General features: G+C 42.3%; 2 protein-coding genes and 1 non-coding gene across 10 annotated transcripts in view; 1 reads left to right on the top strand and 2 right to left on the bottom strand.

Moving 5' to 3' along the window:
• Positions 1-648: 648 nt before the first annotated feature.
• Positions 649-16,415, bottom strand: LOC125100960 (mitochondrial import receptor subunit TOM7 homolog). 6 transcript variants are annotated; one of them, XM_047731544.1, is made up of 5 exons: positions 16,041-16,415; positions 9,310-9,390; positions 8,428-8,718; positions 2,073-4,033; positions 649-1,506 (listed from the first exon to the last, which is right to left on the bottom strand). In XM_047731544.1, exon 4 carries the CDS (start codon positions 4,009-4,011, stop codon positions 3,844-3,846), a length of 168 nt encoding a protein of 55 aa, XP_047587500.1. In that variant the 5' UTR covers positions 4,012-4,033; positions 8,428-8,718; positions 9,310-9,390; positions 16,041-16,415; the 3' UTR covers positions 649-1,506; positions 2,073-3,843. The 6 variants fall into 6 exon arrangements, with proteins under 6 accessions (XP_047587500.1, XP_047587498.1, XP_047587497.1 ...); XM_047731542.1 differs by lacking the exons at positions 8,428-8,718; positions 9,310-9,390; positions 16,041-16,415 and having other exon boundaries at positions 649-1,352; positions 1,439-1,506; positions 2,073-4,306; XM_047731541.1 differs by lacking the exons at positions 8,428-8,718; positions 9,310-9,390; positions 16,041-16,415 and having other exon boundaries at positions 2,073-2,139; positions 3,787-4,306.
• TRNAQ-UUG (transfer RNA glutamine (anticodon UUG)) lies at positions 7,232-7,304 on the top strand. The gene has a single exon. It is a non-coding gene; the product is annotated as a tRNA-Gln (tRNA).
• A 3,183-nt stretch (positions 16,416-19,598) lies between the features above and the next one.
• The window catches only part of FAF2 (Fas associated factor family member 2), a 63,774-nt gene continuing 60,926 nt past the window's right edge, over positions 19,599-22,446 (bottom strand). For all 3 annotated transcript variants that reach the window (XM_047731521.1, XM_047731522.1, XM_047731523.1), the window contains one exon: positions 19,599-19,833. In XM_047731521.1, the coding sequence (XP_047587477.1) occupies positions 19,651-19,833 (183 nt within the window). In that variant the 3' untranslated portion in view covers positions 19,599-19,650. The remainder of the gene's footprint in view (positions 19,834-22,446) is intronic.

Here is a 22,446-nt window from a genome sequence, read left to right as displayed (position 1 = left end):
ATATATATAAAAATACATGTAATTTGGGGGGCCCTGTTCCTTGCACATTTTACAGTTACCTCATTTTTCCCATGTATGTATTTGAGAAAATGCTAATATATAGAGAAAAAAAATGGTTCTTAAAGCTTAAATGTGTGGTTTTTTCCATTCCATTGGATTCACATTGGTTTGTAGCATTTAACATAACTAGTATGTTGTATTATATATATGTGTATACTGATTGAAATTTTTAACAGATTTGTACTTTTTTTAAAATGAAAGTTGCTAGTTCTGCTTGACCAAGTAGTGCAATCATTATTTTTTTTAATATTGTTGCTGATTTCAGAGGGATATTCACTAATAAATGTATGATGTATATCAAGTATTGCCCAAGCTGCCTTTGGCTACCTGTGTTCTTTCTGTGGGAAGTGGGGGTAATGTCAGTCTGAGAGTGGGTAGGGGATAGGGATGAGGTGGGCAGAAAAGACTGTTCTCTGCTGTGGCACCTTGGGGGTACCTCCTGATCAAGAGGGTCTGCCAAGGGTTGGTTGGTTGGTTGGTTGAGCGACTGCCAAGTGTTGGTTGGTTGGTTGGTTGAGCGACTGCCTTCGGCTCAGGTCATGATCCCGGACTTCCAGGATGGAGTCCCGCATCGGGCTCCCAGCTCCTTGGGGAGTCTGCTTCTCCCTCTGACTTTCTCTCTCATGCTCTCTCTCACTCATTCTCTCGCAAATAAATAAATAAAATAAAATAAAATATAAAATAAAATAAAATAAAGAGGGTCTGCCAAGCCAGGTTAGTGATGACATTCTGGGCCATCTGCTTCACACTCAAATTAGGCAGGATTCTGTTGGGAAGTGGCAGGATTCCATGAAACTGGTTTTAGGCAACCGTCACTTGTTGGTCTCTCATTTCAATTCTGGAGGTAGGTTCTGCCTCAGGCGTGACTGGATTGGGCTCGGGCATCTTAAAAACCAAGGTCTCCTGTCTCCATTTTACAATTTTGTTTTGAAGGAGCTGCTTCTGTGTGGTGGTTCTTGGCAGCTCTAGTTCAGTTTCTTCTAGTTTAGCATCATTCCATGGGAAAACCATTTTTCCCCTGGAATTCTAATGATGTTTCTGGGATGGAGTCTTGTTAGATGTGGTTTGGATTGTGGGTGCATCCCTGAGCCATTCATTACCATATGGGAGCTACACCAGCGTGATCAGCCTAACTTGCATTACATACCCTTCCACACCCCGGCACTACTAAGACTACCTGGACTTGAGTCCCTCATCTCCAGGCTCAGTGGGGACTAAGGGCCTGAGAACATCCCAGGGGACCAGGTTGGTGACACGGTTACATAACTCTTAACCCATGATGGTGTACGGTGCTGCAAGAATATCAGCTGATTGTTAGCATGTCAAAGCAACATGGTCTGGAGCAGGAGCAGTGGGCTGGGGTCAGGAAACCCAGGACCTGGTGTCTGTGTGATGCCACTATCTGTAGCCTTGATCAGGTCACTTCTCTTTCAGCCTCTGGATCAACTGCAAAAAGGGACAATTAGTTGAGTAGAGTTCCCTGTGTCTCAGAGACAGGGCTATGAGAGCATAAGGGGGGGTTAAGAAGGGCTCTGTTAAACAAGTTAGGGAAATTCCACACTAAAGGTAATAGGAGCCTATGCCACAGGGCTTCTCTGAGCCTTGGTTATGCTGATGAGTGTTATAAGAAATGGATATCTAGAAATGGATACTGTGAGCAGCACTTGCCATATTGGGCTTGTCTGGCTAAATGTAGTGCTCAAATTGCATTCTCTGGGGGCACACTGGGAAGTGCTGGACTAGACCAGTGATAGGGATGGAGTTCCAGGGCCCTAGTCTGAAGTCTAGGGAAGTCTCTAAGCTTTTTCCAGTATTAAAAAAAAAAACTTATAGGAAAGCTGATGATCTTATCAGTTGATTTAAAAAAAAGAAACTTGGCAAAATTGAACATTTATTCATGATAGTAACTCTCAGCAAGCTAGAAATAAGATAACTTCCTCAACCTGGTAAGCAACATCTACAAAAAACTCAACAGCTAACAATGTAATGGTGTGAAAGACTAGGTGCCTCACCCTTGAGATCAGGACAAGGTAAGAATATCCACTCTCACCACTCCTTTTCAATATCCTATTGGAAGTCCTAGCGAGCACAATAAGATAAGGCCAAAAAAAGAAAATAAAATTAAACATAAGATACTGAAAAGAAAATTGTCCCTATTTATAAATTTAATGACCTATAAATTATCAAAATCCCATGGAGATTTTGAAAATCCCAAGGAATCTAGAAAAATGGAACTAAATGAGTTCATCAGGTCATAGGTCACAAGATGAATATACAAAAATTAATTATAGTCTATATAGTAGCAATGAACACATGAAAATCAAAATTTAAAACTAGAGTCACTCAAAAGGTGAAACCTAACTCTAACAAAATGAGATTTGTGTGTTGAAAATTAATAAATACTGGATAAAAGAAACCAAAGACCTATATAAATGGAGAAACATGTCATGTTCTAGAATTAGAAGACTCAGCAATAGGTTAAGATGTGATTTCTTCCCATACTGATCTATAGATTTAATGCGATTCCTATCAAAATTCTGGCAGGTTTTTGTGTGTGTGTGTGTGTGTGAGATGACATTCTTCAAAATTCATATGAAAAGGCAAAGAAACAAGCAGCTAAGATAACTTTGAAAAACAAGAAGAAAGTGAGAATAATCACGATACCTGATTTTAAGAGTTACTGTAGATCTGCATTAAGACAACATGGCAGAGGGACAAACAAGTAGATCAGCGGAACAGAAAAAAGATTCCAGAAAGAGACCCGCACAAGTAAGGCCAGCTAATTTTTGAGCATTCAATGAAAGATAAGCTTTTCAATAAATAATACTGGAGTAGCTGAACATCCACTAGAAAAATTAAAAAGAAACTTAAGTCACAATACAAAAATGAACTCAAAACAGATCAAAGATTTAAAGGTAAAACATAGGGGCACCTGGGTGGCTCATTCAGTTAAGCATCTGCCTTCAGCTCGGGTCATGATCTCAGAGTCCTGGGATCGAGTCCCTCAGCGGGGAGCCTGCTTCTCCCTCTCCCTCTCCCTGTTACTCCCCTTGCTTGTGTGCGCTCTCTCTCTAATAAATAAAGTCTTAAAAAAAAAAAAAAAGGTAAAACATAAAAGTGGAAAACATTTAGAAGAAAACAAGTGAAAATCTTCATTAGGACCTACAGTGAAGTGAAGAGCTCTTAGACATGACACTGAAAGCAATCCATAAAAGAGAAAAGTAATAAACTAGTCTAGTCTTCACCAGAAATTAAATGCTTAATTTGCAAGTCACATATATGAGAAATGACTCATGTCAGATAAATAAAGAACTCTCAAAACTCAAGAAAAGACAGTCCAATGAGAATATGGGCAAAAGACATGAACACATTAAACAAAGAGGATATTTCATTTGTTCACCACCATAAGCTATTAGGGAAATGCAAATTCAACCACAATAAGATTATTACACACCTGTAAAAACAACGAAAATAATAGTGTCAATATCAAATTCTAGTGAGGATGCATTGCATCCTCCTCCATCGATTTCTCCTACATCACAGATGGGAATACTAAATAGTACAGCCACTCTGGAATATAGTCTGGCAAGTGTTTGATACAATCTATGATAAATAAGCCACTAGAGGTTCCACTCTGCCACTGAAGCATCTGTGAAGAGCCCTGTACCATTCAACTAATGAGCATCTAAAGGATGTCCCATCTTTTATCCCAGCCACCACACACACCTTCCATGTTGTTCCTGTCCATTAACTGCTTCCAAATCCAGATGACCAAATGGTTCTTTATCCCCTGAGTAAACTAAAAAGGGTTGGCTTAGACATTCCAGGATCTGCACCCCTTCTAAATCCCAGGCAAATCATGAGAGGAATAAGGTTCCAGAGGCTGGCAAACTGGCCTCCCTTGAAGGGTTGCTGCAGCCTCTGCTTGGCCTCTCTGCTCAGCTTCACCATGGCGACAGCCTGGCAGTTTCCTCTAAAACTAAACATATACTTATTACATGACCCAGCGCTCCTGGGCATTTATCCCAGAAAAATGAAAACATGTCCACACTAAAACACATACATAAATGTTCATAGCTGCTTTACTCATAATCACCCCAAAGAGAGAACAATGTACACATCCTTCAGTGAGCAAATGGTTGAATTGTGATCCATCCAGATCACAGAATACTACTTAGCAATAAAAAGGAACAAACTAGGGGTGCCTGGCTGGCACGCTCACTCAGTGAGCGTGCAACTCTTGAGGTCATGAGTTCAAACCCCACATTTGGTGTAGAGTTCACTTAAAAAAAAGGAACTATTGGGGCACCTGGGTGGCTCAGTGGGTTAAAGCCTCTGCCTTCGGCTCAGGTCGGGATCCCGGGGTCCTGGGGTCGAGCCCCGCATCGGGCTCTCTGCTCGGCAGGGAGCCTGCTTCCTCCTCTCTCTCTGCCTGACTCTCTGCCTACTTGTGATCTTTGTCTGTCAAATAAATAAATAAAAATCTTAAAAAAAAAAAAGAACTATTGATACATGCAACAACTTGGATGGATCTCAAGGCAATTATGGTGAGTGAAAAAAGCCAATCACAAAGGAGATATATATATATATATATATATAAATAAAATCAATATTAGGAGAGATGGAGAATAGATTAGTGGTTGCTAGGGTTGGGGATGGTGGAACAAGGGTGTGTGTATGTGTGACTATAAAGGGGTAGCAGGGATAAGATCTTTGTGGCAATGCAGTGGTTTTGTATCTTGATTATAGTGTGGTTACATGAATTTATATAAGTAATGAAACTGACAACTACAAATACACACAAATGGGTGGATGTAAAACTGGTGAAAACTGGATTATATCAATGTCAATTTTCTGGTTTTATGCAAAATGTTATTATTGGTGGGGCGCCTGGGTGGCTCAGTCAGTTAAACGTCTCCCTTCGGCTCAGGTCATGATCTCGGGGTCCTGGGATTGAGCCCCGCATTGGGCTTTCTGCTCAGCAGGGAGCCTGCTTCCCCCTCTCTCTATGCTTGCCTCTCTGCCTACCTGTGATCTCTGTCAAATAAATTAATAAAATCTTTAAAAATAAAAATACATACATACATACATACATAAAAAGATGTACTCATTGGGTTACATAAGACATTTTTGTAATATTTTTACAAGTTCCTATAAATTTATATTTATTTCAAGTAAAAAATTTTTTAAAAAGTCTTTGGGAAATTGGGAAAAGGCTGACATTATGAATCAGATTAAAATCCTATTATTTTTATACTATACACAGAAAATCCTAATGACTCCACCAAAAACTATTAAAAGTAATAAAAGAATCAAGTGGCAGGACACAAAATTAATACCCAGAAATTGGTGGTGTTTCCATACACTAATAATGAAGTGGCTGAAAGAGAAATTAAAAAAAAAATCCTATTTACAGTTGTACCAAAAAGAATACCTAGGAATAATTAACCAAAGAGGTGAAAGAACTATACTCTGAAAACTATAAAACACTAATGAAAAAAACTGATGACACAAACAAATGGAAAGATGTTCCATGATAATTGTTTGGAAGAATTAATATTGTTAGACTCTTTTTTTTTTTAATTTTATTTATTTATTTGACAGATAGAAATCACAAGTAGGCACAGAGGCAGGCAGAGAGAGGAGGAAGCAGACTCCCCGCAGAGCAGAGAAGAATTAATATTGTTAAAATTTCCATATAACCCAAAGCAAGCTACAGATTCAGTGCAATCCCATCAAAATACCAACAGCATTTTTCAATGAACTAGAACAAAAAATACTAAAATTTGTATGGAAACTACAGAAGACCTACAGAAAACTTGATTAAGAACAAAAAAGCTGGAAGTATCCCAATACCAGATTTCAAGACATACTACAAAGCTGCAGTAATGAAAACAGTATGGCACTGGCACAAAAATAGACACATAGATCCATGAAACAGAGCAAAGACCCCAAACATAAACTGACAATTATACGGTCAGTTAATCTATGACAAAGAAGGCAAGAATACACAATAGGAAAAAGACACTCTAATAAATTGGTGTTGGGAAAACTGGACAGCTACATGTAAAAGGACGGAACTAGATCACTAACACTATGTACAAAAATAAACCTGAAATGGATTCAAGGCCTAAATATGAGACCTAAAACCATAAAAATCCTAGAAGAGAGTACAGACAGTAATTTCTCTGACATCAGCTATAGCAACACTTTTCTAGATGTGTCTCCTGAAGCAAGGGAAACAAAAGCAAAAATAAACTATTGAGACTACATAAAAATAAAAAGCTTTAGCACTGCAGAAGAAACCCTCAACAAAACAAAAAGACAACCTACGGAATGGGAGAAGATACCTGCAAATGATATATCTGATAAGGGGTTAATTTCCAAAATATATAAAGAACTTATACAACTCATCACCAAAAAACCCAATCTGATTAAAAAATGGGCAAAGGACCTAAATACACATTTTCCAAAGATGACATAGAGATAGACACAAACACATGAAAAGATGCTCAACTCAACTAATCATCAAAGAAACATCACTAATCATCAAGGAAAGGCAGAGTAAATCTACAATGAGGTAGCACCTTACACCTGTCAGAATGGCCAAAATCAAAATGACAAGAAACAACAGTATTGGCAAGGGTGTGGAGAAAAAGCAACTATTGGTGGGAATGTAATATAGTGTACAGCCAACTGTGGGAAACCTAGAAGGTATTATACTAAGTGAAATAAGTCAGACTGAGAAAGACAAATACCAAATGTTTCCACTCATAAGTGAAATCTAAAAAAAAAAAAAAAAAAAAAAAAAAATATTAAACAAAAAGCAGAATCAGACCTATAAATACAGAGGACAAATTGATGGTTGCCATAGGGGATGTGCGTGGGAGGATGAGCAAAATGGGTGCAGGGGAGTGGGAGATACAGGCTTCTAGTTATAGAATGAGTAAGTCATGGGAACAGAAGGCACAGCATAGGGAATATAGTCAATGATATTTGTAATGGTGTCGTCTGGTGACACCAGCTACACTTGTAGTGAACATAGCATAATGGATAACTTGTTAAATCACTAAGCTGTACACCTGAAACTAATGTAATATGGCATGTCAACTGTACTCAAATAAAAAATAAGTTTAAAAATTTTTTTTTCTAAATCCTATCATCTTGGGACTCTTGGATGGCTCAGTTGGTAGAGCATGCAACTTTGGATCTCAGGGTCGTGAGTTCAAGCCTCACTTTGGGCATAGAACTTACTTAAAAAAAATAAATATTTTTAAAAATCCTATCATCTTTGGGCTGTAGTTCTGTTACTTAAAGGTGTGGCAGTGTTGCGGGATTGGGGGTGGGTAGAAGTTCATTCTGGTTACCGCACTGTTCTATCAGAAGCTCTGCCTGCCAGTAACTACAACTATGCCATGGTAACCATTTCTTGAAGAATGAATGAAGTGGCAGTCAAGTGTGTCTTTACTTTAATAACGGTTGGTAGAATTGGTAACATCTCACCAAGGGCCGCACACCACAGGTCCTCGGAGGGAGGAAGGTGGAGCTCCAGGAACAGATACTTTCTCACCCCTTTGGCCGTGGTGCCTCAGCACCCTTTGAACTCAGCCTGTATGCTCATGGGAAAGACTTTCACGGTTCTTCTCTCGGCACAGGTATAAAAGCCTACTCTATAAGGGCAGTTTAACTGCCACTGAGTCCTCAGCACCTTGTAGGTTGCTTTGCATGTTGTTTGTGCTAAATAAAGTCATTCAACAGAACTGGCTGAGTGTTTCTGCAGTGTTCTAGGCAGTGGGGGAACTCCAGTGAATGAGACAAAGTTCCTGCCTCCAGGAAGCTGGTATTCCAGGACAGACAGACAATATATAAGTAAAGAATAACTTCAGATTATCACAAGGGTCATGAAAATGGGGCGGTCTCCCAGAGGTGACATTGAGATCAGTGAGGCCTGAATGATGAAAAGGAGCTACCTAGTCAGGAGAAAAGCATTCCAGGAGGAGGGAACAGAACATGCAGAGGCCCAGAGGCAAGAAAGAGTTCGGGCAAGAGCACAGGGTAAAGTTGAAGAGATGAAGTTGAAGAGGTGGTCAGGGGCCAGGACCCAGGGACCCTTATAAACCATAGTGTTTCATTTGCTCTTCAGCTCCCTGAATTGAGGCATTATCATCTTTGGTTTCCTGCTGGAGGAGCTGCAGCTCAGAGAGGCCCCAGGCTAACTCTAGGCCCACGTAGAAAATGGCGAGAATCAGGATAATCTGGTAGTCTTTCCACTTCTGCATTCTCCAAGTCAGAAAACCCACTTTTGAAAAACCCTAACAGAGGTCTTCAGTCCGTTTCCCCCCAGCCCCCTCCATGCTCCACTGCTACCTTACAGCCTCCTGGGATGCAACAGAAAATGGAAGTCCTTTGTCCCTTACAGCGTTCTTGGGGATGACAGCCACAGAAGGAATGCTGTCTCCTCTTTTCCTTTTTTTATGAATGGGGAAACTGATTGCAGCCCTGAAGATAAACCCCCTTTGTCATTTCACTGGAAGATGGGTGATGTCAAAGAAATGGGGTTCCATGGAAGTCAGGATGGCCGTGCGGTCTAAGGCGCTGCATTCAGAAATGGGGTTCCATACTTGTATTTTCCTCCTTTCCCCTGCCTCTCCAGCTTCCCTGTGGGAGGGAATGGAGGCAGTAGAACTATTATCACAATCTCGTCTCACTCTTGTCAGCCCCTGCGTCTCCCCTCCTTCCTTCAAGCCTTCCTTCAAGTCAGACCAGGTTCTCATGGTTTCCCCAACATGCTATTTTTACCCATGTTGTGCATGCTGGTCCCCCTGCTTGGAAGACCATTCACATTTCGTGAATGCTTACCATACTGCTGAGTTATCCCTCACGGAGTCCTTCTGTTTTCTTTACTGTAAAACTGTTACTACCTCCCTCATACTTCCTGCTGAGGAAAGGGAGGCCCAGGAATGGAAGAGGACTTGGCAAAGATCCCAGAGCCAATACACAGCAGAGCTGGGATCAAGGGCTTAAGCCCAGGTCGGTCTACCCACTCCTGCAGCCTTTGCCATTGAACCACACTGTGTAGCCTCAAATGCCTTAACTTTTTCTGGTAAGCATGCTCCTTTCCCAAAGTCCAGTTTGAATGCCTCTCCTCACGTGAGCTTCCCCAGATCCCTCCCTCAAGCCAGAGCAGACCACACTTCTACTCTGCTTCCACAGTCCACCATGCAGACAGCTTTCCCCCACACATCTCACCTGTTATGATCAATCCAGCTGGCTGCCCATGTCTCTGCTTCACTAGACCAAGGGCCATCACAGTCACCATGTTCCCAGATCCTAGCAAAAGGGCATGGACACAGTAGGCATCAGTGAGGGTTTTCTCAACAGGTGATTGAATAAGTGAACAAATAAGCTGCTGGGAGGGAAAGCATGTGGGAAGTTGACCCCAGCCCCAGGGCCCAGGTGTTTGCCCAGGCCCTACCCGCTTGTTCTTTCCATCATCCCAGCATAGTAAATTAACTGTTATCTGTCCGATGATGATTCCTCGAACCATCCGCTCCCTGGCCTCCATAGTTCTGACAAGCTGAGGCAAACTCATTGGCCTCTGCTGTTATTTCAACCTCAGATCAAGTCTCTGACAGAGAATTGGACACTAGGAAAGGCCTCTGAAAAACAGAGGGCTCACTGCTGGTCAGTGCGCTACACAATGGTCAGTTGCTGAGTCAGAAATTAGCCACATCTGCTGAGCATGAAGGGATTTATTTTAGCAAATGTATAAAGATTTGATGCGATTTTAACCAAAGTATATCCAGGAAAAAAAAAAAAGCTTGAAGCAAATATGCCGAAATATTAATAATTTGGGGTACTAGGAATGTGAATCAGGGTTATTTTCTTTTTTATACTTTTCTGCAATTTTTAAAAAAGGCCCGGCCATATATGGGGTGCAACTAAGCACAGAAACCCCAATCTACTTGCCAATTATGTTCCTCCCTCCCAAAGGTGGGAGTCCTGACTTCCCAAGGGTATCTTCTACCTCTGACAACACCCTCCCACCAACCCACCGCTTCTGAAACCTGGACCTCACCCTTTCCGTGATCTGACTTTCAGTTCTGGGACCTACCCCATGGTCTTTCAACACATCAGTTTTTTCCCTTAAATTAGCTACAGTGGGTTTCCTGTTTGTTACTTGCAACTAAAGATCTCTAATAGAGGCACCGAAAGGTAAGAGCTACCTGAAAAGATCCAGATGTATACAAATACTGTGTTCCTAAATTGTTATACCATGCTAATTATGATTTATATCTACTCTCCTTGCTAGTACCTGTGTTATAGTAAGCCAGAGTCTTATAAACAGGATTCTGGAAGACCAGAATCATGTGGTCTAGGTACTGCCTGCTGGCCACCAGAAGAGTTTGAGGAACTGACAGCCTGTCTTTTAAACCATTTCTCTCGGGGCGCCTGGGTGGCTCAGTGGGTTAAGCCTCTGCCTTCAGCTTTGGTCATGATCTCAGGATCCTGGGATTGAGCCCCACTTCAGGCTCTCTGCTCAGCAGGGAGCCTGCTTCCCCCTCTCTCTCTGCCTACCTCTGCCTACTTGTGATCTCTGTCAAATAAATAAAAGAAATCTTAAAAAATAATAATAAACCATTTCTCCTGAGTGCCAGTTGTGTTAGTTTATCTTTAGGCAGGAAATGCACGGTATACTTAGGGAACAACCAAGAGATCCATAACGGTTAGTTAGTGTGGCCATGAGGAAGAACAGAAAAAACAAAGCTATGAAGTTCTGCAAGGGCCCAGAGTTGAAGTCTCCAGCTCCAGGCTGAGGAGCTGGACTTTGACCTGGGACAAAGGAGGTGCTGAAAACTGAATAGCCGCATGTGACCCATTTTCAGACAGAAAATTGGCAGCAGGAAGGAAATAGACTGGTGAAAGGGCCTGGCTTCTCGTGTCTTTCCCTACTATGTATTCTGGTCTGAGTCTCACCTGGGCTCTGTTTTTCCAGAAAGCCACCTAAGTCTTCCTATACTTGGGCCTGCTCTCTAAAATGGCTATTTCAAATCTTCTTCAGTCTTCTTAGACATCTGACCTCATCAACCCCCACAACCTGACAGAACAGAGGCCATCACATGCACACACTCTCAACTTTTTGCCTTCAAATCTACAAATACCTTGACTTCTGTTCCCATCCTTCCTCCTAAGGCCAACCCTTCCACCACCCCAGGGGCATCTTTCTGTTATCCTCACTCTGTGGATCTTCAACCTTTTCCTCTAAAATCTCATTGCTTTTAACATTTACACATAATGAAGTCTCTCCCAACTTGAAACAAATGACCTTTTCTCATTCACAGCTCCTCTCTGGCCTGTTCTATTTCCTCCAATACCTTCCACTGACAAATTTCCCAAGAGCTGCCTACACTTCATCTCCCATTCATTATTTCTACCTTCCAATACTGTACTCCCCTGAAATAGCACCTGTGAAAATCACCAGTGACTGTCTGTTCCTAAATGCAGTTGTCAGATCCTGGATATCACCCTCAATTTCTCACTCCATCATCCTCCATATCTTATCAGCCTCCATGTCCTCCCTGGTCATTGTGCTTCCTAAATAGTTCTCATTTCCATCATTAACACCCCCACCATTCCCAAATCATTCCTGATTCAGGACTCTATCATATCACTTCTTAGTCCTGCCTCCTTCCCATTCAGTCTCCCCAGTGACAGAATCAGCTTTCTAACACCCAAATCTGATGTATCTCCCTTGCTTAAAGCTCCTCAATGGCCCTCAGGATAAAGTGTGATTCCCTTACCTAGTTCACATAATCTGACCCCCAATCTGTGGGCCAGAAACAAGGGGACACTTGAGTCTGTATCAGGTACCAACTGGGGAACTTTTACATTTACAGAGATCTTGTAAGAGATCAATTAGGAGGCTATAGCTGACCGTAAGAGATGGTTAGTGGGGATGGAAGTTCAATCAAAAGGAGGTTAAGAAAGAAGTAGAGGCTGGTTGTGCAAGCCATCTTGGCAGGAAAGGAGGTAGGATGGTAACTTGTGGGTAAGTTTAAGGTTTTGCAAGGGAGGAGATGCCAAACATTTTTAAATGGAACATGAAAGGAGACTCAAGTGACTGAAAAGGGGATAGTTGTCAGTAAAGGTTCTGGCAATGATGACACAAATGGGAGACTGAGCACACACTGCTGGCAGAAATATAACTTTTCTGCACTACAATTTGGAAATCAATCATTTAAAAAAGCAAAATTCCATCCTTTTGTGACTCAGTAATTTCGCTTCGATTTCTTTTTTCCCCTGAGAAAACAAACATGGATGTGAACATTTATCACTACATGGATGTTTATTAAGTTGTACATAGAAAAGCAAAAAAAAAAAAAAAAAAAAAGGTTGAACAACCTAAAATTGAGATAATACAGTATTTACAATGCCATCCCATCTTTGTAGAAGAAAAAGTTTTTAATAGGTAAAGTCTGGGAAGACATACACTGGAATATTAACGATAGATATCTCTGGACAATGTGGTATTATAAAGTTTTTTTTTTTTTAAAGATTTTATTTATTTATTTGACAGAGAGAGATCACAAATAGGCAGAGAAGCAGGCAGAGAGAGAGCGCGGGAAGCAGGCTCCCTGCCGAGCAGAGAGCCCGATGCGGGACTCAATCCCAGGACCCTGAGATCATGACCTGAGCCGAAGGCAGCGGCTTAACCCACTGAGCCACCCAGGAGCCCTAAAGTTTTTTTTTTTTATTGTTCCTTTGCACTTCCTAAAGTTTCCTATCATGAATAGGAATACTTGAATAAAGAAAACAATTGATGGGGCATCTGGCTGGCTCAGTCAGCTCAGTGATTCGATCTCAGGGTTGTGAGTTCAAGCCCCATGTTGGGTGTGAAGATTAATTAATTTAAAGAAAAAAAAACCCCACACACACAACAGGAGCACCTGACTCTAAAGCATCTGACTCTTCATTTCAGCTCAGTTCATGACCTCAGGATCATGAGATCAAGCCCTGTATTGGGCTCCGTGCTGGGTGTGAAGCCTGCTTACGATTCTCTTTCTCCTTCTTCCCTCCCCTCCTCTCCCCTACCCCAATTCATGCGCTCTAAAAAAAACAAAAAACAATTTATAAAATCACACACACACAGAGTGAGTCCATTCATATGAAGTTTAAGAACAAGCAAAACTTCTATGGTAAAAGAAGCCAGAATAGTGGTTGTCTCTGAGGAGCTATAGACATACAAGGTAACTTTCTAGAGTGATTAAATATATTGCACCTTGATTTTGGTATACACATAAAGATAAAATATAATCAAGTTGTGGATTTAAGATTCGGGGATTTTATTGTGTGTTTTATCTCCTTCAGGAGAAAACAGACCTACAAGACAGAAAAGAGAGAAAACAGGTAACAACACAGAACCATTTGGAAGTGAAAAAGAGGATGAAGTTCTGTGACAAGAACTTGAAATTGTCAGGAAGTAGGTTGCTTAGCAGTGGACTTAGAGTGAAAAGGATGCAGCAGGGCTTGGATTTGAGAAAGGGGACACAGTAGAGCAATGCTTGTGAGGCAGAAACACATGGGGAGTTTCCCAGAGCTGGAGCACAGAAGTGGGCACCAACACCAAGGCTCCTCAGTTTACTGTGATATATAAGCTAGGACTTTGCAACTTAAGGAACAAGAGGAGAGAAATAAAATGGTTCATTTAATTCGGGGAATTGTGACGCACTGGATTGTAGTGGAGAGGGGCATGAAGCCAACAGAATTCTGGTAGGGAGAATTAAGAGGTGTAGAGAGGGACAGAAAGGCCTATGGGCAATGTTGGGACAATGGAGCTAGAGCACTAAAGGCTGTGGTCAGTAGGGGTTTGGTTCTGAGGTCTTGAGGGTGAAGCAGTTCACACTGAAGGCTAACCTCAAAGCACAGCACTGCTGGGACAGGAGCGAAGAAAGCAAACATTTACTAAGCATTCTTCTTCCACCTACCACCAGGCACTTCACAGCAGTCCATTTAAAGAGCACCTAAACTTTGCAAGGATGCACTGCCTTGATGTTTATAGATGAGGAAACGCCCTAGATTACTCAGCAAGGGGTAGTTTCAAATTCAGATTTGACTCAAAGCCTCTTTCTACTACATTCAGCAGCTATATAAGTCAAATCAAGAGAAGGACCAAAATTTTAGGAAATTCACGTATATAAGATGTAAGAGTCACCTAGGTTGCTGGTGGAGAAGAAAGTATCAGTTGCCAGTATCTGGGGGAATGTCCAGTAGCAACCAGAACAGTATAAAGTAGTCCAAGGAGATGGCATGTGCTTCAGGAACACTGTCCTGGACGACAGTGGATCAAAGCAGCAGAAGAGAAATGCAGACCCATTTTCTGGTTTCTAGATTTGAAGGAAAACGAACAGTCCCTGATTATGGGTTTTTCTGAAGTGGTATCTTCAAGAGAAAACCAGGTTTCAGCTTACCAGGGTTAAAAACCTGGGAGTTTGGGGCATCATTCTCAGAGTTCCCAAGAAGGGCAGACAGAAAAGGGGAGAGTTAGAGCCATGAGAAGGAGGAGAGGCTCAGCACAGAGCTCACGGTCAGGAGGAAGAGACTTTGGGGTTGGTGGCTCCATCAGGGTAAAAATACATGGCGTTACAACACCGGAGGCATGGCAAGTAAAAAAGTGTTGGACATTATCCGCCCATAAGCAAAGCATCAACTTAACCTCCCGTTTTTACTCTCCTTCCTTTATCTGCATCTAGGATGGACTGTTAGCAGTGGGCAAGCTACAGACTGTGCTGCAAACTATTCCTTAGCAAACACCTATTGTGTGCCAGGTCACTGCGGCAATTCACTTCATCCTGTCTGCAAGGCTACAACCGGCCCCATATTACCGATGATGAAACTGAAACCTAGAGAGCTGAGGTCATTTGGCCAAAACCATGGCCACAGCCAGGATTTGAAACCAAGTATATCTGGCATCAGAGTTCAAATCATCCTTTAATCTGTCAATCGATGGCAAAAATTTTACACATAACCTTCACAATCAATTGCGAAGTGTTCATTTTTATTTATTTTTTAAAATTCATCTTTAAAAGATTTTTATTGACAGACAAGTAGGCAGAGAGGCAGGCAGAGAGAGGAGGTGGCAGGCTCCCCGCTGAGCAGAGAGCCTAATGTGGGGCTCGATCCCAGGACCCCGGGATCATGACCTGAGCTGAAGGCTGAGGCCTTAACCCACTGAGCCACCCAGGAGCCCCTATTTTTTATTTTTTAAAGTTTTTATTTATTTATTTGAGAGAGAGGAGAGAGAGCATGAGAGGGGAGAAGGTCAGAGGCAGAAGCAGACACCCCGTGGAACTGGGAGCCCAACATGGGACTTGATCCTGAGACTCCCAGATCATCACCTGAGCCAACAGCAGTTGCTCAACCAACTGAGCCACCCAGGCGCCCGCAAAGTGTTCATTTTTAAAAGTGGATTCTGACCCAAGGTGAACCAATGTTTCTTGCAGACTTACGAGACTGAGCAGAAGACATTCTAGTTTACACTTAAGATCTACATTTTTAAAAAAATGAACAAGCAGTGTCTGGGTGGCTCAGTCATTAGGCATCTGCCTTCAGCTCAGGTCATGGACCCAGAGTCCTGTGACTGAGCCTTGCATCAGGCTCCCTGCTCAGCAGGAAACCTGCTTCTTCTCCCTCTCCCCTGGCTTGTGTTCCCTTTCTTGCTGTCAAATAAATAAAATCTTAAAATAAAATAAAACACACACACACACACACACACACACACACACACACACACACACACACACAAACACCAACAAAAAGGAAGCCCACATCTTCATATAAGCAACAGGGTAGACTATGAAGATGACAAGAATTCGTAGCTCACAGGAGTGAGTTCTTTGAGCAAAGTCAGAGAGTGGGGAAGAGAAAGGCAAAGAACCAAGGCTTGCATTTCTTCTCAGAAATTAAAAAACAAGCAAAAATACCTTAGGAGGGGAGTTCCAACAGTCCAGACTTCGTTAGATCAAAGGTGACTCTTCTTTAGGCACTCATTCATTCACAAGGACATGGGTGTATTCTAGCAGGAGACATGGCATCCCTTTTGAAACTGACAGTTACAACTGCAAGAAAATATTCCTTCAGAACACACTCCCATGGAGAAAGGGAACAATGACACCTGTGTTGGGCACTTCATATACATTTGATTAACCTACAAACCCATCTTGACACAGATGGTGTTAACTTCATATATTGTTAGGGGAAACGAAAGAACTTGTCTGAGGTCAGAAAAGCCCACTCAAACCTGGATCTGTCTGCTTCTTCTGCTCTACCACACTGTGTTGCCTCCTTTCACTGGAATACAGTATTTTAACTCCATGGTCTTCTTTGATTCTCTCTTGCTTTTCGGCAATGCAGTACCCTATTCCCACCCCCATGGTCTCCCAAACTTTCCTTCACACGTAGGAAAATACCTACCACATCTCTCCTGGACAGAAAGACCCACAACTTGTTTGGAGATTTTTGTTATAAAACATTTAATGTTAACCTACAATACAATGTAAACTTTTATGAAAAAAATTTAAAGTACACTAGATTTCTTCAGTAAATTATCACATAACTATTCAGGTGCAGTACAAGTTAGGGCACTGCATCCTTTGTGGATGGATTTCCTGTTGCTGCATTCCTCACAAGTCCTAAAAAAACCAGTTGTAAAGTGGAGCTCCTTGTTCAAGCACCAGATAATACTCCCCTGATTTTGCATTCTGGGGGTTATCACTTCTTCCCACAGTCATTTTCTGAAACTCTTTCCTTGGCCTTGGCACCATTAGCAATTTTCATAATGACTGCTCAGTTGAAGATTCTAGGTTCTTTTTTTTTTTTTTTTTTTTAAGAGACAAATATCCTTTGCTCATTTTTTATCCAAACATCATAGTGGAGGAAAGCAAGGACAAAGAAGTATTTGCTGCAGGAAATTCTGTAGAAGTGGATGAAAAGACCAGAAAGGCCCCACTGAGGCTGCAGAAATTCAACTGACTCCAACAGGTGTCTTGGTCATTTCCCATGGCTTTTCAGCTGAATCTACAAATTCAGTTTTGGGACTGCAGAACACAACTTGAAACAAGTGTTTTTGTTAGGTTGATGACTTGCTGTTTGATAAACAGCTGAAATAACCCAGAGATGATCTGGAAATGAGCAAATCCTTGCAGAGCAGATACTTCTCAGTTATTTTCTCCCTTACAGGTCCCATTGAGTTCCCAGAGGTCCTTGGGAGTAACATACAGATTGTACTGGCTTTAAGTGACAAAACGTGCATCCTTCACGGAGGAGGGAGATGGCACCTAGGCAGCAGCCCTAGGGTCAGCAAGGAGACAGGAATGGGGTCTGAGCAAAGCAGGCCTGTTTCAACATGGACTAGGAAGGAACATGTGCTTCAGATAAAACCTCCTGAAACCTCAAGTAATGGGCAGGCCATTCCAAGAACTGTACCGACATAGACTATTTTTTTTAATATTCTGGCATCTGACCTTCACTGAACAAGTTTTAAAAGGGCAAGAGACATAAAGTGCACAGTGTAGAATAAGATGCAGACTGAATTAAGGAAAAAGTGTTACAACTTCCTAAAGAGGTGTGGGCAAGACACTTGGTACCCCACCTAACGAAGGCCCTTAACATCTTCCCCTCCTGTTTGCTGCCAGGGAAACAGCTGCGAGATCGACAGGTAAGGAGGCTCTGAGTTAAGTGGAAAAATTCCTCTTTGCCTGGTTGTTAGCAGGAAGCAGAATTCACATAAGGTTGGATGGAGAACACGCTTTATCCTGGTACTCACTCCAGATTCCTTTAAGGCCAACACATCAGTCAGACAGTGATTTCCCACTCACCTGGGCTTGAGGAAGCAGGAAACAATGGAATAATAGGCAGTCAGGAGCAGAATTAAATTTTCCTAGAAACAGTGTTCTAGAAACCTGTGCTGAGGCTACTGGGAAATTCCTAGGCTTCCCAGGTGCTTTGTGTGAAGTTCCTTACTCTGTTCCTTATGTTTACCCCAACCCCTGAGGGCTGCAGAGAGTAGAAGACGCATCACTGCTACCTAAAAGAGTGGCCCTTAGATTTTAGGTAAGCAAGAGAGAAAGCCTTTGGAGGCTGGAAATCTACCATGTTTTATCTTGATGTGAACCCCTGGCCTCATAGCATGCTAAGAACTAGTTACTTCAGTAGGTTGCAGTGTTACGTGCTTGCACCAGTCTAGCTGTAGAACACTTTGGAGGATTTGCCAGCTCATGCTGGCATCTGTTAATACATGGCCTGACCCATGCACCCATTACCATAAACTCAGAGAACAGATATCCAGAGGTTAAAAAACCCTATTACTTCAACATAGCAATAGAGAGGATTAAAAACTGCATCTAGCAGATGGCTACATCAGAAACTAAATGTGCCTTCCAACAGTTTACACAGGCTGAGAGTTGGCTTGGCTCCTTTCAAGGTCTCTAGTTCTATCCTTAAACCAGCACCACTACCACCACACTCCCACTGAGATAGGCAGGGAACTCTCATGGGGTTCCTTCTGGCTCTGCCATAGGTCCTGCTAGTCCTTTGGGAAAGCACCAAACTTGGCAATTCAGAAAAGCTCAAGGCTGGGCAGGAAGAGCATGCACATGTCAGAAGAGGAATGAAGAGCCGCTATCCTTTGGTTCAGATCCCATAACCACTTGGTACAGATTCCAAGGGAAAGCTGCAGTCATGTGTATACTAAGTATACACGGAGTTCACGCCATGTATACGGGTCTATCTGTATAGACTTTGTGGGGCAATGAACCCAGATTTCCTCCCAATACTCCCTAGTGGGGCACACAGATGGCAAGAAAGGACAGCAAGAGTTGGACCAAAAAGAACCACCTCTCTGGGAATGTGAGAGGGAAAATGGCAGAAATAAGCATAAACCAGCCCAGGCCACCTTTATTACACTCTTGTAGGCTAAGGAGCCCAGGGCATGAACTCATGGGCTTAAGAATTGGCTCTCATCAAATAAAGTTGAGGGAAAAAAAACGCCTATGTCAGCCTCATTCCTTTGGTCATTACAAAGCAACAGAAAACATTTAGAAGTTATTCATAAATTGTGGGAAGTTCAAGAACATCTCTGTTCTGTGCCTTTTCTTCCCTCTCTTCTCCGGTGGTGGGAGAAGCAAGTCCTCAGGAGATGCTGCAGTAGCTGGTTGATGGAGGTCTTTTTCACTTTTATTTTCCATAAAAGCAAGAATGAATGAGAACTAGTGGGAATGTCCACCCTTCCCCAGTAGGGACAATGACTGGGTTGGAGGTGAAGAGTCTCCTTTTGTTGGAAGGTGCGTGGTGCAGAGGCAGTAGGGAAGGGTGGCCTTGCCAGCGGGAACGTTCATTGCTGACCTCGCACGCACACACAGGTGGTGACTCTTTTAGGCAGCATGGTTTCTGATCCTTCCTCAGGATGCAGCAGTCTTTTAAAAAAAATATCGTATTATAATAATAATAATATGAATTTCTCTCTTGTTTTTTTTTGTTTTTGTTTTTCCATTTCTTTTAGGGATTAGGGTAGGAGGGGGGGAGGAAGAAAAAATGTCATTCATCTGTTAGGTCCTGAACAAAGAGAACTTCTGTGTGGCTGAGTCCGGCCTCCTGCAGCGTTGGGGGATTGGGCCACTCCTCTGAAGGGATGCAGGGTAGCACCCGCCGGGGAAAGTTGGCTTCAATCTGAAACTTTTCCGGGCTTTCTTTCAAGGAAAATAAGAAGTCATGGATTACCTGCAGATCATACAGAAAAAGGACAGTTAGAGAAAGACACAGACAGACAACACAACTATGAAATCAAATATCCCCTTGCCAGCTCTCTCCAGGATGACTCGGAATATGAAGTCATCACATGACACTGGAATTCTATTATGAGGTCCTTCCTTTTCACAGAGCAAATACATAGGGAAGCTCTTAATTTTAAGAGATTACATTGCCCAATGCTAGTCCTACTTCTGAAGTAATTCATCTGCTTTTTTCTTGACAACCTGATATAGAGCTAAAAATTCTTCACTTAGAAATAATCAGAGTTATAGAACAGTGGGAAGTACAGAACATAGAATTTTTTTTCTTTGAACCAGTTGAGAATGAGCTGCCAGCCTGATGGCCTATCATCCCTAAAATACTTGTGTATGTCTTATAAACAGGACAATCTCCTACATAACCATGATACAGCTCTCAAAACACAGGAAATTTAACTGGCACATTAATGCTGTAACAATACATATTAAACTATTATTAAAGTTTTCAGGTTTTGCTAGCTTCCTTTCATAGCAAAAGCATCTAGTTTAGGATTATGTGTTTCATTTCAGTGTCACATCTTTTTTTTTTTTTTTTTAAAGATTTTATTTATTTATTTGACAGACAGAGATCACAAGTAGGTCGAGAGGCAGGCAGAGAGAGAGGAAGGGAAGCAGGCTCCCTGCTGAGCAGAGAGCCCGATGTGGGACTCGATCCCAGGACCCTGAGATCATGACCTGAGGTGAAGGCAGCGGCTTAACCCACTGAGCCACCCAGGCGCCCCACAGTGTCACATCTTCTAAGTCTCCTCCTTTAGTCTGGAACAAACCCTCAGTCTTTCATTGACTTTCATGACCCTGACACTTCTAAAGATTACTGGTCAGTTATTTCGCAGAATGTCTTTCAATTTTTGTCTAATATGTACTCATGATTAGATTCCAGGTATGTTCTTTGGCAGGAGTGTTATGGAAATGATGCTGCATTCTACTAAATCCATCCTATCCAGCTGGAGCACAATTCCCATTTGCCCCACTACCTATAATGTGCACTTATTAAGGTGGTGCCTGCCAGGCCTCTCCACTGTCACGGCCATTCCTTTCTTCTCCTTTGTAATTAAAGAGATTTTGTGGGGAGGTACTTTGAAACTACAGAGACAACTATTCCTTAAACTTTTGACTTATTGATTTTTTAAGATTTTATTTATTTGACAGAGAGAGAGATCACAAGTAGACAGAAAGGCAGGCAGAGAGAGAGGGGAAAGCAGGCTCCTTTCTGAGCAGAGAGCCCAATGTGGGGCTCGATCCCAGGACCCTGAGATCCTGACCTGAGCCAAAGGCAGTGGCTTAACCCACTGACCCACCCAGGCACCCCTTATTTATTTATATTAACATAGAGTCATGATTCCCTATTTTATTCAGTAGGTTATAATGTTATAGTATTTATTTCAATATTCAAATGTTCCAGATGGAGTTAGAAGAGTCCATCCAAGATGGCTTCTGTGTCTTTGTGGCAAGTCTCCATCATTTTTTCAATAATTCCTTGCTATTCTGGGCAGGTCTTGTATTTTCCTGCCCACGCTCTGGAATCAGTCATTTCTCCAAGGAGTCCTGGTTCTTCTTAATGGACAATGGTTATTTAAAAGCCACGATCTAGGTGCTAGGTATGTTCATTGCTATTGGGGTGTTGCTGCTCCCAAGCACTCTCTATGGAGAAAAACTAGAGAATATGTGTAAGTACATACACACATCTGTATCTGAACTTCCTTATATATATGTACAAAGAAAAACCATGAGTTCATTCCCCCCTCCTTACCCAGTTCTGGCTTTAACACCCCACACCACACCAGAGGCCACTTGGGCTCTGACTCTGTGCACTAGGCAGTCCTCACATCTAGACACTCTCCTTAATTTGGTCAAGCTCTGACATTCTTCATGCAGACCTCTCTTCTATGAGAATGCCCTTCCCACCCTGCTCTGGCTCTGACAGAATAAAGGTAAATTCTTTTTTTTTTTTTTTTTTTTTTAAAGATTTTATTTATTTATTTGACAGAGAGATCACAAGCAGGCAGAGAGGCAGGCAGAGAGAGAGGAGGAAGCAGGCTCCCTGCCGAGCAGAGAGCCCGATGCGGGGCTCGATCCCAGGACTCTGAGATCACGACCCGAGCCGAAGGCAGCGGCTTAACCCACTGAGCCACCCAGGCGCCCCTAAAGGTAAATTCTTAATGAGAAGTAAGGTGACATCAAGAAAACTCCCAGTACTATGAATAGGCCACCTTTACCGCTCTCTGTCTCTTGACACCACACTTTAAGTACTGGCATACTGGATCTACTCTATGGCCCTCTTCATCCGGCATGCTACTTCTACCAAAGAGTCTGAAGGATGTGTTGTGAAGGGCAGTGCTCTTCTCTTTCAGGTCAATCCCGAAGATCAGGAGCGTAACACTCAAGTTACCCTATTTGGAGGGAATCTATTTTCTTTTTGTTCTACCTCTCGTAAGTTTAGTCCCCTTTGTGTGAAGCAGTCCTTTTTTCATTTGTCTTAAATTTACCTCTTTAGAGCTTTTAAGAGGCTACATATGACTCCAGAATTTAAGGAGTAAATCCACGC

The sequence above is a fragment of the Lutra lutra genome, chromosome 5 (assembly GCF_902655055.1).
Source record: "Lutra lutra chromosome 5, mLutLut1.2, whole genome shotgun sequence".
NCBI classification, from domain to species: domain Eukaryota; kingdom Metazoa; phylum Chordata; class Mammalia; order Carnivora; family Mustelidae; genus Lutra; species Lutra lutra.
The sequence above is the reverse complement of the archived record's forward strand: the minus strand, read 5'-3'. Positions and strand labels throughout refer to the sequence as shown.

Bases quoted from the DNA above. Each gene is read 5' to 3' on its own strand.
- LOC125100960 (XM_047731538.1), bottom strand. From the start codon at position 4,080: ATGCCCAGGAGCGCTGGGTCATGTAATAAGTATATGTTTAGTTTTAGA.